Source organism: Phodopus roborovskii, unplaced genomic scaffold (genome assembly GCF_943737965.1).
Source record: "Phodopus roborovskii unplaced genomic scaffold, PHOROB, whole genome shotgun sequence".
NCBI classification, from domain to species: Eukaryota; Metazoa; Chordata; class Mammalia; order Rodentia; family Cricetidae; genus Phodopus; species Phodopus roborovskii.
The window spans coordinates 2,582,149-2,596,218 of record NW_026125675.1 but is presented as its reverse complement, the minus strand read 5'-3'; the positions used below and the strand labels follow the sequence as shown (position 1 = coordinate 2,596,218).

The 14,070-nt window shown below is 40.1% G+C and overlaps 1 protein-coding gene and 1 pseudogene across 1 annotated transcript; both read right to left on the bottom strand.

The window, feature by feature from the left end:
- Positions 1-2,173: 2,173 nt before the first annotated feature.
- LOC127217391 (60S ribosomal protein L9-like) lies at positions 2,174-2,711 on the bottom strand (annotated as a pseudogene).
- A 6,800-nt stretch (positions 2,712-9,511) lies between these two features.
- Positions 9,512-10,450, bottom strand: LOC127217396 (olfactory receptor 10V1). The gene has a single exon (XM_051178382.1). The coding sequence runs from the start codon at positions 10,448-10,450 to the stop codon at positions 9,512-9,514; it is 939 nt and encodes a 312-aa protein (XP_051034339.1).
- Between the last annotated feature and the right edge of the window lie 3,620 nt (positions 10,451-14,070).

Below are 14,070 nucleotides of genomic sequence, written 5' to 3'. Positions count from 1 at the left end.
CAATAAAATTTCCTAAAATTTTACTGTTATGTCAGGCCCTTACATATTATAGTCATTGACCGCTATATCTCTTCAGGTCCAATTATGAATCTTCCAGATCTTTTCTAAATCCATAAAATACTCATGGATTATCATAATTACACATATATAACTGTCCTGGTTAGTTGTTTGTTAAGTTGACACAAGTTAGAGTTATCTAAGAAGAGGGAACCATAGTTGTGAAAATGCATTTTCTTTTTATTTATTTATTTTTAATTAAGACATATGAGGGCTTTACTTTTCAGACTGAGTGATGTAGGACAAACATACAATTAGGATTAGTGTCCTTTGCAAGTCATTTGGTTGAAGTGCTCATTGGCAGAAATGACAGGAAAATGAATCTTTAATCAATCCCAGTTTCCTCTTCCTCCCTCCCATGCCTCATGAACCCCCTCCCATACCAGCCCTCCACTCCACAGGGAGGGCGATGCCTTCCAGGAGTGATTAATAAAATCTGTCAAGTCATTTGGAGTAGGGACTAGGCCCTCCCTCCTGTCTCTAGGCTAAGGGAGTATCCCTCCATGGGGAATGTGCTCCCAAAGTCCTTTCGTGCACCAGGGATACATCCTGGTTCCCTGTCAGAGGTCCCTTAGACTGCCCAGGCCTTGTAACTGTTTCTCATACTGGTTAATAAATAAAGCACTGTTGGCCAATAGGAAAGGAAGATAGGAGGGACTAGGAGACAAGGAGGAAGAGGAAGTAGTAAGGAGGAGTCAAGATGGAGAGCCTGGAGAGAACAGAACTGCCATTCCTCCGCTCTCGGTAAGACCACGTGGAAATACATAGAAATGGGTGAATAATTAAGGCAGAGCTAGCCGATAAGAAACAAGTAACTGGCCAACAGAATTATATCTAATACAGAGTCTCAGTGTGTTATTTGGGGCTGGCGCAGCAGTGGGACAAGACCAGCGGCAGCGGGCGGAAAACCTATACACCTTACACCTCTTTTATTGCTCTCTCCCTATGTCCCTGCCCCAACTCCATCTTCTTGATTCCTCAGGTTCCCATCCCCCATTCCCTCCCTTCTATTCTTCCCAGTTTACCCAGGAGATCTTAACTATTTCCCTTCCTGGGGCCCTCCACATGTGTCTTTCTTAGGGTCCCCCCTTTTTAACCTAGCTTCTTATTAAGAATTGATGAGGTAGGACTCCCAGCTCGCTGTAGGTGGTGCCTCCCCTGGGCAAGTTGTCCTGAGTTACAGATGAAGACAAACTGAGCAAGCCATGCGGAGCAAGCCAATAATCAGCACTTCTCTGTGGTCTCTGCATCACTCCCTGCCTTCAGGATTCTGCCTTGAGTCCCTGCCCTGACTTCCCTCAGTGATGGAGTATGATCTGAGAGTTATAAAATGAAATACCCTTTCCTCCCCAAGTTGCTTTTGGTCACGGTGTTTTGTCATAGCAATAGAAACCCTGAGACAATAATGAAACATTTCACAGTGATGAGAAAGCAAGATTAAAAGCCACCATCTTATGGCATTCAATTGTTAGAGGGACTGTGTAAGTAACTTTGTGCAGGTACCTTGGAAGTCCATTGGTCTCCATTCCAAATAAATACAAATTGGTTCTGGGACTTAATGGCTACAGGAATACTAAAAGAATATGTAAGAAATCCAAAAGAATATGAGATACCATGAGTTGCATCAACTTTTTATAGTCATGAGAGTAATGTTTGGTACAACAGCATGAGTGGGGAGAGTATTACTTCATGATCTCTCTATAATCCAGGCATTTAGGAGTCATGTGGCTTCTTTACTGGCCATATTGGACTGTTGTAAATTAGCTTTAGGCTGCTTGGATGACTTTTTAAATACTTACTTTAATTTTTTATATATATGTATATGCACCTGAGGGCACATATGTATTCCAGGTACATGCTGGTGACCACAGAGGACAAAAGAAGGATGCCAGAGTCCCTGAAATTGGAGTTAGAGGTGATTGTGCATGCTGGAACTGAACCCAGGACCTCTACAAGAGCAACAAGTTCTCTCAACTGCTGGGCCATTTCTCCAGCTCTATGAAGGGTTTTTTTCAATACAAGTTTGTTTTGTTCTGTTTTGTCCCAGAAGACACTCCAAATCATACTTATAATTCAGGATTTTGTTTCTGGAGATGTGTAACTTAGATCTTACTCATCAAAAGGAACTGCTGCACTGTTCAGACACATAGATATCATCCAAAAACTTTCTGACATCCTTGTTTTTAACTGTTGTGGCTTGCTGCATCTGAGACACTAAATTTGAAACAAGTTCAAAATAATTTTCTTCAAGGATGAATTCATTCTTCTGGGCTTGATAGACAGAACAACCAACACCTGTTCTCAACCAAACCCTGTGGATGTATTTTTCACCCAACCTAAATCACAACATTGATGGGGAAGTGAGATCACAGAGACCACATCTTGTAATGAAAGACCATCATAACTCCCTCAATCATGTTCTGAAAATGACTGCAGATTGTTTGGATGGTGACTAGTTCCTTTCTATGACCTTATCATTTGTCAGTCCAATGCCTCTTCTTTTCCTTTCCAAGGACTTACAGCTCTACATTTCTGTGATTGAAGTCCCTCTGGAGGGTTCCCCTGGCATGCTTCAAAATCACTGTGTGCCCCTTCAGAGTGATGATGACATTTTCTGGAATGTCAACAGTCTGATTGCTGAGAGTGGTCTTCATTCTCAAAGTAGATGGGGCAAAGAGAGCTCTATGAATAATTTTCTTAATTCTTTGAGGGAGGCTATGATACCCTCATATACCTCTTGTTTAGTATGGGGGCAGGTGGAGACTGACTTTCATTTTGTCTAGCCTTTAGTATTTGTACTCTCAGTCAGTGTGTAGCTTGTCTCAGAGGTACATTTTCTCCTGGTGTTTTCTTTTAGGAACTAAATATAAGTCATATATATGTATGTATGCATTGTGTATGTATATACATAGAGGGAGAGAATAACTGCTTAGCCTTCTTATACTGTTTCATATTTGTATCCATCTACAGATGTCCATTGCCTTCTCTATTTTATGAAATTGGCATAAATTATGGTATGCTATGCTCATGTCCATAATTTGCAATGAGAAATCAGTTCCTTTTTATTTTTAAAACAGTTATTATTTTACAAACCAATTCCAGTTCCCTCTCCCTCCCATCCTTCCACTCCACCCAACTTCTCCCCATCCACTCCTTGGAGAGGGTGAGACATCCCATGGTGGAGCACCAAATTCTGTCTCATCATTTGGGTCAGGACTGGGGCTCTCTCCCTGTACCTAGGCTGAGCAAGATATCCCTCCATAGGGAATGGGTTCTAAAAAGTCCATTCATGCACTAGGGATAAATATTGGTTCCACAGCCAGCGGCCCCATAGACTCCCCAAGCCCTCCAACTAACACCCATGTTCAGGGGGCCTAGTTTGGTCTTATGCAGGTTCTCCAGCTGTCCATCTGAAATCAGTGAGTTCCTACTTGCTCAGGTCAGCTTGTTGTAATTTAAGAAAAGCAGCATGTGAGAAAAAGATGCCATGCGACTGAGTTCAAGCAGGGGAACTTTTTATTAGGTAAATGGATCATAAAAAGGGAAAGGGGGATAGGGAGACTGGCCTCTGGGGACAGGAGCAGCAGGAGAAAGGAAAGAGGGAGAGAGAGAGAAAGAGAGAGAAAGAGAGAGAGAGAGAGAGAGAGGATGGGAGGTGGGCAGGGCCCTTTTAAAAGGGAACATACTGAATGTGCACAGGTGGTGCTCTTAGTGGCTGCAGCTGAGCTCAAATCCTGTCAGAACCCCAAGGACAGGACAGTACAGATGCCTGAATACTAACACAGCTGTTTCTGTGGGTTTCTCCATCCTGGTCTTGACCCCTTTACTCAACACTCCTCCCTCTCTGCAACTGGACTCCAGAAGTTTGTCAAGGGTTCAGCTGTGGGTGTCTGCTTCTGCTTCCATCAGGTACTGGATGAAGGCTCTAGGATGGCATTTAAGGTAGTCATCAATCTCATTATAGGAAAAGAGCTCTCTTTGCTTAGATTCTTAGTTGGGGACATCCTTGTGAATTCTGGGGAATTTATTTATCAAGATCTCTTTCCTTGTTCTCCCTCTCTGTCCTTTTGCCAACTCATCCTTCCTGATCCCTCATGTTGTCCTCCTCACTCTCCCCCTCCTCTTTTTCCTATCTCCCTCCACATTACCCAGGCTTCCAATTTGCTCAGGAGATCTTGGCCCTTTTCCCTTCTCTGGAGGGGTGGTGTCCATGTATGTCTTGCTTAGGGTCCTTTTCTTTCCTAGCTTCTCTGGGGTTGTGGATTATAGACTGGTTGTCCTTTTCTTTATGTCTAATATCCACTTATGAGTGAGCACAGACCCTATGTGTCTTTCTGTGTCTGGGTTACCTTACTTAGGATGGTTTCTTCTAGTGCCATCCATTTGTTTGCAAATTTCAGGATGTCATTGTTTTTGTTTGTTTGTTTTGTTTTGTTTTCCACTGAGTAGTACTCCATTGTGTAAGTGTACCACATCTTCTTTATCCATTCTTCAGTTGAGGGGCATCTAGGTTGCTTCCAGGTTCTTGCTATTACAAATAATGATGCTATGAACATAGTTGAGCACATATCCTTGTAGTATGAGTGTGCATCCTTTGGGTATATGCCCAAGGGTGGTATTGCTGGGTCTTGAGATAGAAAGCAGCTCTTACCAAAAAAAAATTTACATAAAAGTTCTAGTCTTGCCACTTTGCTGAAGGTGTATATCAGCTGTAGGAGTTCCCTGGTAGAGTTTTTGGGGTTGCTTATGTAAACTATCATATCATCTGCAAATAGTGACAGTTTGACTCCTTCCTTTCCAACTTGTATATCCTTGATCTTCTTTTGTTGTCTTATTCCTCTAGCTAGAACTTCAAGTACAACATTGACTTCATATGGAGAGAGTGGACAGTGTTGTCTTGTTCCTGATTATAGAGGAATGGCCTTACACTTCTTTACATTTACATTGATATTGGCTATTGGTTTACTGTATATTGCTTTTATTAAGTTAGGTATATTCCTGTTATCCCTGATCTCTCCAAGACCTTTATCATGAAATGGTGTTGGATTTTGTCAAAGGCTTTTTCTGCATCTAGTGAGATGATTGTGTCATTTTTCTTTTTCAGTTATTTATGTAGTGAATCACATTGATAGATTTTTGTATGTTGAACCATTCCTGCATTCTTGGGATGAAGCCTACTTGGTCATGGTGGATTATTTCTCCGATGTGTTCTTGGATTTGACAGGCTACAGAAACCCACAGAGACAACTGACCTGAACAAGGGGAAGCTCATGGACCCCAAGATTGATAGCTGGGAAATCAGCAATGGACTGACTCAGAACCCCTGAACATTGTCTCGGTTACAAGGCCTGAGCAGTCTAAGGGACTTCAGACAGTGGAACCAGGATGTATTCCTGGTGCACGAAAGGACTTTGGGAGCACATCCCTATGAAGGGGCACTCCCTTAACCTAGAGACAGGAGGGAGGGCCTAGTCCCTATTCCAAATGACTTGACAGACTTTGATGATCCCTCCTGGAAGGCATCACCCTCCCTGTGGAGTAGATGGGGAGTGGGATGGGAGGGGGGTCAGGGAGGATGGGAGAGAGGATGGGAAGTGGGATTAATATGTAAAATAAAAAATAATAATAATAAAGAAAAAAGAGATATTAATGAAAAAATTCTAGTCATGAAACATAATAAAGTAATGCAATGTACTAATTTGTTAAAAAGGGATGAATATAAATTGTATATCATCTGACATAAAGAAACAGGTATATAAGTGACTGCATAATAAAATAGTATAAGCAAAGAAGCTGAAGATCCCAAGCCTTCATATACTAACTGTACAATTATAGTTATTTTTAGTATACAAAAGATATCTATTTTCCCAGAGGATATTAAATGGATATGTTTCACACAGAATCAGGGAAGGTACAGTCCAGTGATGTACTCGACAGGAAACTCATTGTTGGTATCCCTGCCATTGCTAGACTAATGGGACAACATGGAGAAAAGTACTCTGAAGTGTTTATCTAATTATTCTTTTTCAATAAAACATCAGCAGTCAGATATTGGGGTAAGGACTTGAGTGATCAGAGAAGCAATAGAGAAGCCACCAGTGACATCCTTTCTTCCATTCCTCAATCCAAAAAAAGCTGTGACCCTCTCTCAGCACTGCCTTACTACTTCCTGTCTCCTATTTATCCTCAGTTCTCCAAGACTTCTGTGGTTAATTTTAGTCAGCTAGTGGATAGCTCCGCCCTCTGACTCAAAGCAAACATTTTATTGTCAGAATGAAATCAAAATATCAAACAACGTCTAAGAAAATAACCTCACTTCAGTAGCATATTCTATTGCCCACAGAAGGGGTCATGCCACACCACAGCCATGCATTTCCTATAATTGTGTCCCATAGGAATACTTTCAGAGATTGACATATATTTTCCCTAGTCTGTTAGATGTTTTGAGTGCATGTTCATACTCACACAGCAGAGCACACTCATTAAGTAATCAAAACACTTCGTATCACATAGAAGAGTATGAACACCCTGAAACTTCCCTCCATGACTTCTCCACCCTGAATCATATGTGGGTATGTTGGGTATTTTTCCCTTAACTCTGATGGTTTCAATTTTGTGGAGAGATGTACAATAAATTCTGGACTCTGAATTGGGACAACCAAGACTAAAGAATAATTTTGACAAGTCCAGCTTGACAAGTAAATTAGTTAATTACAGAGTATTGGATAGCTTATAGGTAGTTACATTCACCTACCAAGTTCTTAATTTATAGAGCTCTAAATTTATATTGCTCTCAGAAAATGGCAGAAATAAAGAAGACTTATAAAGGAACTGTGTGTGTATGGAGGGTATATATGAAATTTTTGTCTTCATTAGAAATTTCAAAGGTTCTTTCAAGGTCTGTGAAGAATTATGCTGGGATTTCGGGAAAAGTTTTAAAAAGATAATAATATGGCCAGTTTGTTACATAAATTAACTTTCTGTGTATAAATTATTCTGAAAATTCCTGTGTATATTTTTAAAAATCAATAGAAAAAAATTAATGTTTTTTGTATATTCTGTTGTAAGAATTTATTCCTGTTACTGCAACATACTCAGGATTCTTCACATTATGGAAAAAAAATCTTTGTCTATTTAAATGGATGACGCCAAGGCCACTTGAGTTTCTATTACTCTACTTTTTTTTCTAGTACCACTGGGGTTAAGCTAAATTAAATAATTTTCTGTGCAAAAAAAAAGAGAAATTTCAAAGGTCATAGCATGCACACTATCAAACTATCAGACAGATGGTTGTGTTTGCTGCAGTCTGCATACAGGTATATAAAACAACTAAATGATGCCTAGCTGTTAAGTGGTGTTACTTTGGCCAGAATGTGGATAACTGGTTCCCCCACAAAGCTACATTGTTCATTGACACTGTCCTTCCAGTTACAATAACTTCATCTCTGTCCCTTTGGTGCTTCCAAGGGCAGACTCAGAGCTTAGGCATCATGACAGAGGTAATAGGAAAAAGTTGAGCAAGGTTGTAGATAGATAGTGTTCATAAACTTTCTGTTCCATATCTTATTTAGTAATGTTTTTTCAGTTCTATCCAAACAAAAATTAATTGTTGATTGAATACAAAGTCTAGAGAAAGGTGGCCATGGTCATGTTTATTTGTTTAATGAAGGGTTCAACAAGGGGACAAGCTCCCTCAAAACAAATGAGAGTTACTATATTTGGTGGAGGAATGAACAAACCATTGTATTAAAATTGATTGCTTTAGTGTCTAATAGCCCAGGCTGGTTTGCCAGCTCCTTGAGGACAACTTGTCTTCAACTTTTTTGTATTTCCAGTGTTGAATCCAGTGCCTGGACAATTAAGGTGTTCATTAATTCAAGATATATCTCTTTTTAAGTGTAATGGTAGAGTGAATCATAGCATCAATAGCATGTAGTCCAGTCTGTGGAGTGGGAATGGAATCAGCAAATATCTTCTCATAATCAGTACATCTAATTTTTGTCCCTGAGTCATAGGTGACATCTCAATCAATTAGATAAGCTATTAAAAAGCTTTAAAGGCTGGAGATATAGCTTAATCAGTAAAGTGCATAAGCATAAGGACCTGTATCTGATCCCTAGGACACATTTTTTAAAAAAATCTAAACATAATGTCATGTGCTTGTAGCCCCAGAGCTAGAAAGAGAGAGAGACAAGTAGATCCTTAGGGCTCACTGAATATCCAGGCTAGCTGGCTTTCTGAGCTCAAGGCAAGTGAGAGACATTTTCTCAAAAACAAAATATAAACAGCACATGAGAAGTGTGAAATGATAATACCTCAAGGTCGTTCTCTGACCTCTACATCCACATAAATGCATGTACCTGCCCCCTCCGTGAATGCACCTTTACATGCATATACTCATACATACACATGTATCTTCACACACATGAACACATGTACAAACATACTACACACACACACATGAGAGAGAGAGAGAGAGAGAGAGAGAGTATACAATCAATTAACATCTGAAGACAATCCTGTTCCAAAGCTCATGGGATTTCAGCCAAATGATTGTTTCTTAGGTACCTGTTATGTGCTAGGTGTTAGAATAATAGAAATTAATCATAGTTTTCCAAGGATCTGACAGGCTGGTAATGGAGCCATATAGATAGTTATATCACTAAAAATTCATAAACACATGTGATAATAGAGAAGGGACACCTCCTTCAGCTGCTGGATCAGCTATGGGCAGCCTACATGGCTTTAAACAATAGGTTGGTCATTTAGCAAGATGTGAGCACTTAGGGGTCATTTGGCCCAGAGTAGAAGGAAAGAAATCGCACACAGAATTTCCTCAGAGAGGATGGTGGGGAAGTTGAGGGTAGATCACAATGTAGGCAGATTGCAGAGCCTCAACACTGCCACTGGTAATGTTAGTGTTGCTGCTTCACTTTGCATTGTTTCTCCAGTAATGTCTAAGCTGTGTTCTGATGCCATAGGGATTCAGATTCTAGGCTATTTATTTATAACTCTTTACCTAGTTTTAATAGGCAAGTTTCTTATATTTGTGTTCTCCTTGGCTCTTTAGATAGAAAAGCTTTATTTGGGTCTTCCTATCACCTTCTTGCTCATCAGTGTCTTTCTCTCTGGCAGTGTTCCTGATGATGGAGCAAATTATTTATGCTGGGGAACAGAAAAACATCTACGAATTTAGAATATTCTAGTGATTTTTCCAAGTGGTAGGAAAATCTGAATCCCTTTCCACACCCCAAAAAAATCTTAAACACTCATTTCATCTTTCCAAATATAGAAAAGTGAGTGTAAGTTCCATGTGCACCCAGAACCATGTTGAAGCCCCCAGAAGATAGCATGGGCATAAAAAGTGTTCAGTGAGATGGCTGAGTTGCTGAAAATGGTCTGGTTAGAGTTGTTGGGCTGTGCCTTCCCTTTCAACTTGTACTGGGCTGCTACCTTATCGGTTGTGGCTCACCAGGAGTCTCCTGAGGGCACCTTTGACTTCTTTGTTCCTTAAGCTATAGATCATAGGGTAAAGCATTGGGGTTACATTGGTATAGATTAAGGACACAATTTTGTCCTGTTCAGGGGTGTAGCAGGACTTGGGACGAATGTAAATGAATATTGCACAGCCATAGTGCATAACAGAGACTAGCAGGTGGCCAGCACAGGTGGAAAAAGCTTTGCTCCTGCCTTCTGCTGAATGGATTCTGAGGATGGCAGCAATAATGAATCCATAGGAAAACAAGATCAACAAGAAGGGTATCAACAGAATCAGCATGCAGACAAGGAAGACTGCAATCTCATTGGCCCGTGTGTCAGAGCAGGCTAAGAATAGAACAGCAGGAATGTCACAGAAGAAATGGTTGATGACATGGGACTGACAGAAGGGAAGAAGGAATATCAGCGTGGTAAGGGTAAGTGAAAGTGTAAAACCACTGATGCATGCCAGAGCCAACATCTGCAGACAGAGTGCCCTGGTGATGATGAGTGTGTAACGCAGTGGGTTACAGATGGCCACAAAACGGTCATAGGCCATTGCAGCAAGAAGGAAACACTCTGCTCCACCCAGGGCAATGAAGAGGTGCATTTGCAGAGCACATCCCAGAATGGGCATTCTCTGGTTTTTGGACAGGAAACTGGCCAGCATGTTAGGAACAATAACTAATATGTAACAAATTTCAATGGCAGATAGGTTTCGAAGGAAGAAATACATAGGTGTCTGGAGGTGTGTATCAATGAGGGTAATGAGTACAATAGTTGTATGGCCTGCTAGTGTGATGAGATGCATAATTAGAAAGAGTCCAAAAAAGAGGATCTGTAGTTCGGCCAGGTCCCCAAAGCCTAAAATAATAAATTCAAAGCTCAAGGTGTGGTTTTTCTTCAATGGTTCCATCTTTTAGTCTCCTCTATAGAACTATTGCGCTGGAAAGGAGACATTTCTAGCAATTCTCTAAGCCATGGGAAATCCTAAAGCCCTTTCCACAGATGGAAATTTAGTCTGCTCTTCCAGGAATAATCCTTGACCTCATTCTACCAACTTTAAAATTCTTCCCTTCGTTGGTATAGAATGAAAAACTGCTTGCGTGAGCACTTTAATTCATATATTGAGTTGTGACGGTGAACCAACACACTTAGCCTCTAAAGTTGTTTTTTCCTAGACCTTAAGGAAATGCTTCCAACAAAGATGCTATACATTTTCAACAGTTATCTGAGATAGAAGTAGAGACTGAGATGGATATTTAAGTAAGGTTTATATGGAGACTGAAGTTTTAATGTTATTGGTTGGAAATGATGTAGTGATGAAAAGAATTCCTGTAGGAAGGAAGGTATAATGAGTTAATCTTAGGTACTTTTGAATGTGTACATTAGTTATATTGTTATCGCCTTACTACCACCTCCAAACTCCCAGGATTTCTGCAGTCAATGGGCTATGAACAGGATGCCAGAGAGGAACACCACATACCTTGCAGTAGCTGCTTTCTTTCCTGTTTGTTAGCTCTTTGTGGGCACCCTAATTTTTTAAAGATTTATTTATTATGTATATAGTGTTCTGCCTGCATGTATGCCTACAGGCCAGAAGAGGGCACGAGCTCTCATTATAAATGGCTGGGAATTGAACTCAGGACCACTGGAAGAGCAGCCAATGCTCTTAACCTCTGAGCCATCTCTCCAGCCCCATATACCAACTACCTCCTAAATGTTTCCTCTAAACCCTTGGTTGAATTAGTTCCTTCCCTATGTTCCTACAGCCTTCCAGGCTTCCATAACCATGTTGTTTACCACTGATTCCTATAATTCATTGATTATTTCTCTTTCTACTTTACCCTCTTATGGATTCCAGAATGGCAAGAATGGTGTCTCATTCTGTTTCTAAAGCAATGGCTGGTACATATTAGGAACATCAATAAATCATGTGAGCCTGTTCACCTGTTGAGTTTCTGAATGAATATCACTTTCTCATTTCTTCATGCTCCACAGTTGATATCAGGTCCGGCCTAAAGAAGAATAGGGAGCAAAAGACTGGACTAGGTCATAGGGTAGGAACACAGAGTGAATAGAACAGAACTGGAACAGACTTGGAGGCAGTGGATGGTTAAATGAACAATGCCTTGCCTGATGTGTTTTCTGGATTTCAGAGAAGCTTACTTTCCCCTTGCCTTGGTCCAAAATAGAAACAAAAAGTCTTTGCTTTCTTCCTATGCTCCCTTCCATCACAGGAATGAGAAATGGGAAGGTTTCCAAGGGGGTAGGTATTCAGAATAATCAAGAATCAACAAGAGGTGCTAGAGATATGGCTCAGAAATCAAGAATGCTTGTTGCTCTTTCAGAGAAACCAGGCTTTGTTCCTAGCACCCACATAGGGGATCACAACCATCTATGTCGCCAGTTTCAAAGGCTATAGCATCCTCTTCTGACCTCTGTGGCCACCAGGCATGCACATGGTACACATTCATACATGCAGACAAAACACCCATACACACAAAACAAAATAAATAAATCTATTTTTTAATCATTAAGCATTAAGAACTTTGTAGGAGTGAGATTGCTACCAAAGGAGCTCATTTGGGGGAGATGTGACATTTCTGATAGAACTACTGAGGCTCAAAGTAGTACCAGTAAAATCAGAAAGCTGATTTTTATTTGGCTTTGTGTGGCATAGGTGGTGGTTATAATTGACATTTTCATATTGAGTAGTATTTTGATATACACATACCCAATAGGGCATGTGACAGATCAACATGCCCCCTTTTCAACTTAAAACAGAGCACTACAAAGCTGTTCACCCTGAGTGGCCTACCCCGTGAGCATGTTCCTATCACTGGTCCTGCTTCAGATATTACAATAAGCCCTTGCTCAAATTTCCATGTTCTAATGGAGCCCATATTAACTTCCCTCTTCAGCCATCTCCTCCACCTATAGTCACAAAAGCCCTGTTGAAAAGATTAGCAGAGACCAATGTAAACAGCTTCTTTCCCCATCAGAAACTTAAATAGCCTGAGCTTAACTCCTTTTTATGACTCAGCCTAGGCTTTCGCCTTCTTCATGCTCTGCCTCCCCCACAATCTCTTCTTTAGTCTGTAATAACTCTGTGAATAAATGTGTGCTTCTGGATTTTTGTCTTTTTCTGGATGAATACCATTGGCTTTAACTTTGCCACACCCAATCTTTTCTACTCTTTATTACTGTGTCACTGCTACAGAGAAATGAGAATATCTTTCTTTCATTGGGTCATAAACCTTGAAAATGCTGAAAATACAAAAATTCTGAAAATAGAAATCACATATGATCAAAACATTGAAATGTAAGAAAGATCAGTTTATGTAATAATTTCTGCTCCTTCTGTCCTCTCTTATTCTCCAGGAAAAGCCATTTCCTTCTGTTTTGTCTTATGCACATAAACATGCTTTTTTCAGGGCATGGTGGCATACATCAATAAACTGAAAACTTGTGAAACTTAGGCAAGATCATCAGGAATTCAAAGCCAGCCTGAGCTATAATAGTGATTTCCAGATCATATTGGGATACACGAGACTCTGTCTACACACACACACACACACACACACATATATATATATATATATATATACATATATATATATATAAACACAGACATACACAGCTGCACATACTGATAGACATATACATTGCCATACATAGGCTCATATATATATAGATATGTGTGTGTGTGTATCACTTTAAAACATTAAATGAGATCATGATATACAAGCTGATTATTATAATAATATGACCCTGAATAATAATTGAGAGGTTTTTTTAGTCAGCACAGATCAGTTACTTCATTTTTTCTAGTTGCTGAACTGCATAATTTGATTGCACTGCAAATTAATGAATTATAACCTATAATTCATTATCACATATTAGTAACACATAGTATAATGAGTAAACAAAAATGTAATCAAAATAATTTGAGATCTAATCAGACTCTCATTACTTTAACATTCAAGTGGTTTCCTTTTTTTCTTATTATATTTGATGCTACAAAGCACATTCTAGGACACAGAGTATTTGCTAGACTGTGAAAGCTTTCAGGGTATCTTCCCCAAATCTTTTTTCACAATCTTGATCACCTCTAGAAAAGGGGTTTAGGTTACCTGAGAGGGCAAGATCTGTGCCTGGGGGGAACCTGGCAAGCTGCTTTGTCTGGTATCTTCCTGTTACCATCTTCTGTTGTGGAACCTGAAAAGAACAAAGAAGCTATGTTCAGAGAGCATGAGAGCAAACAAATGACTCTTGCCTAGAAGTACAGCTTCTCAGATCCCAGACAGTGGCTTTCTAGACTGTAGTCTGGAACGTGGAAATATTGCTGATGTCTCTAAGAAAAGTATATCATCTCTGGAAGACCATGTCTTTATAGTAGTTGCCATGGTTTGTAATTTGTTTTAAGCAGCAGTGAAGGCAGAACTCAGAAAGTCCTAGGAGAGGTCAGAAAGGAGGCCGTTCTGGGATGCATTCACCAAGGGGACTGCTTTCCCCAGGTCACACAGCTAGCTG

Coding starts and splice junctions, on each gene's coding strand:
- LOC127217396 (XM_051178382.1), bottom strand. CDS start 10,450: ATGGAACCATTGAAGAAAAACCACACCTTGAGCTTTGAATTTATTATT.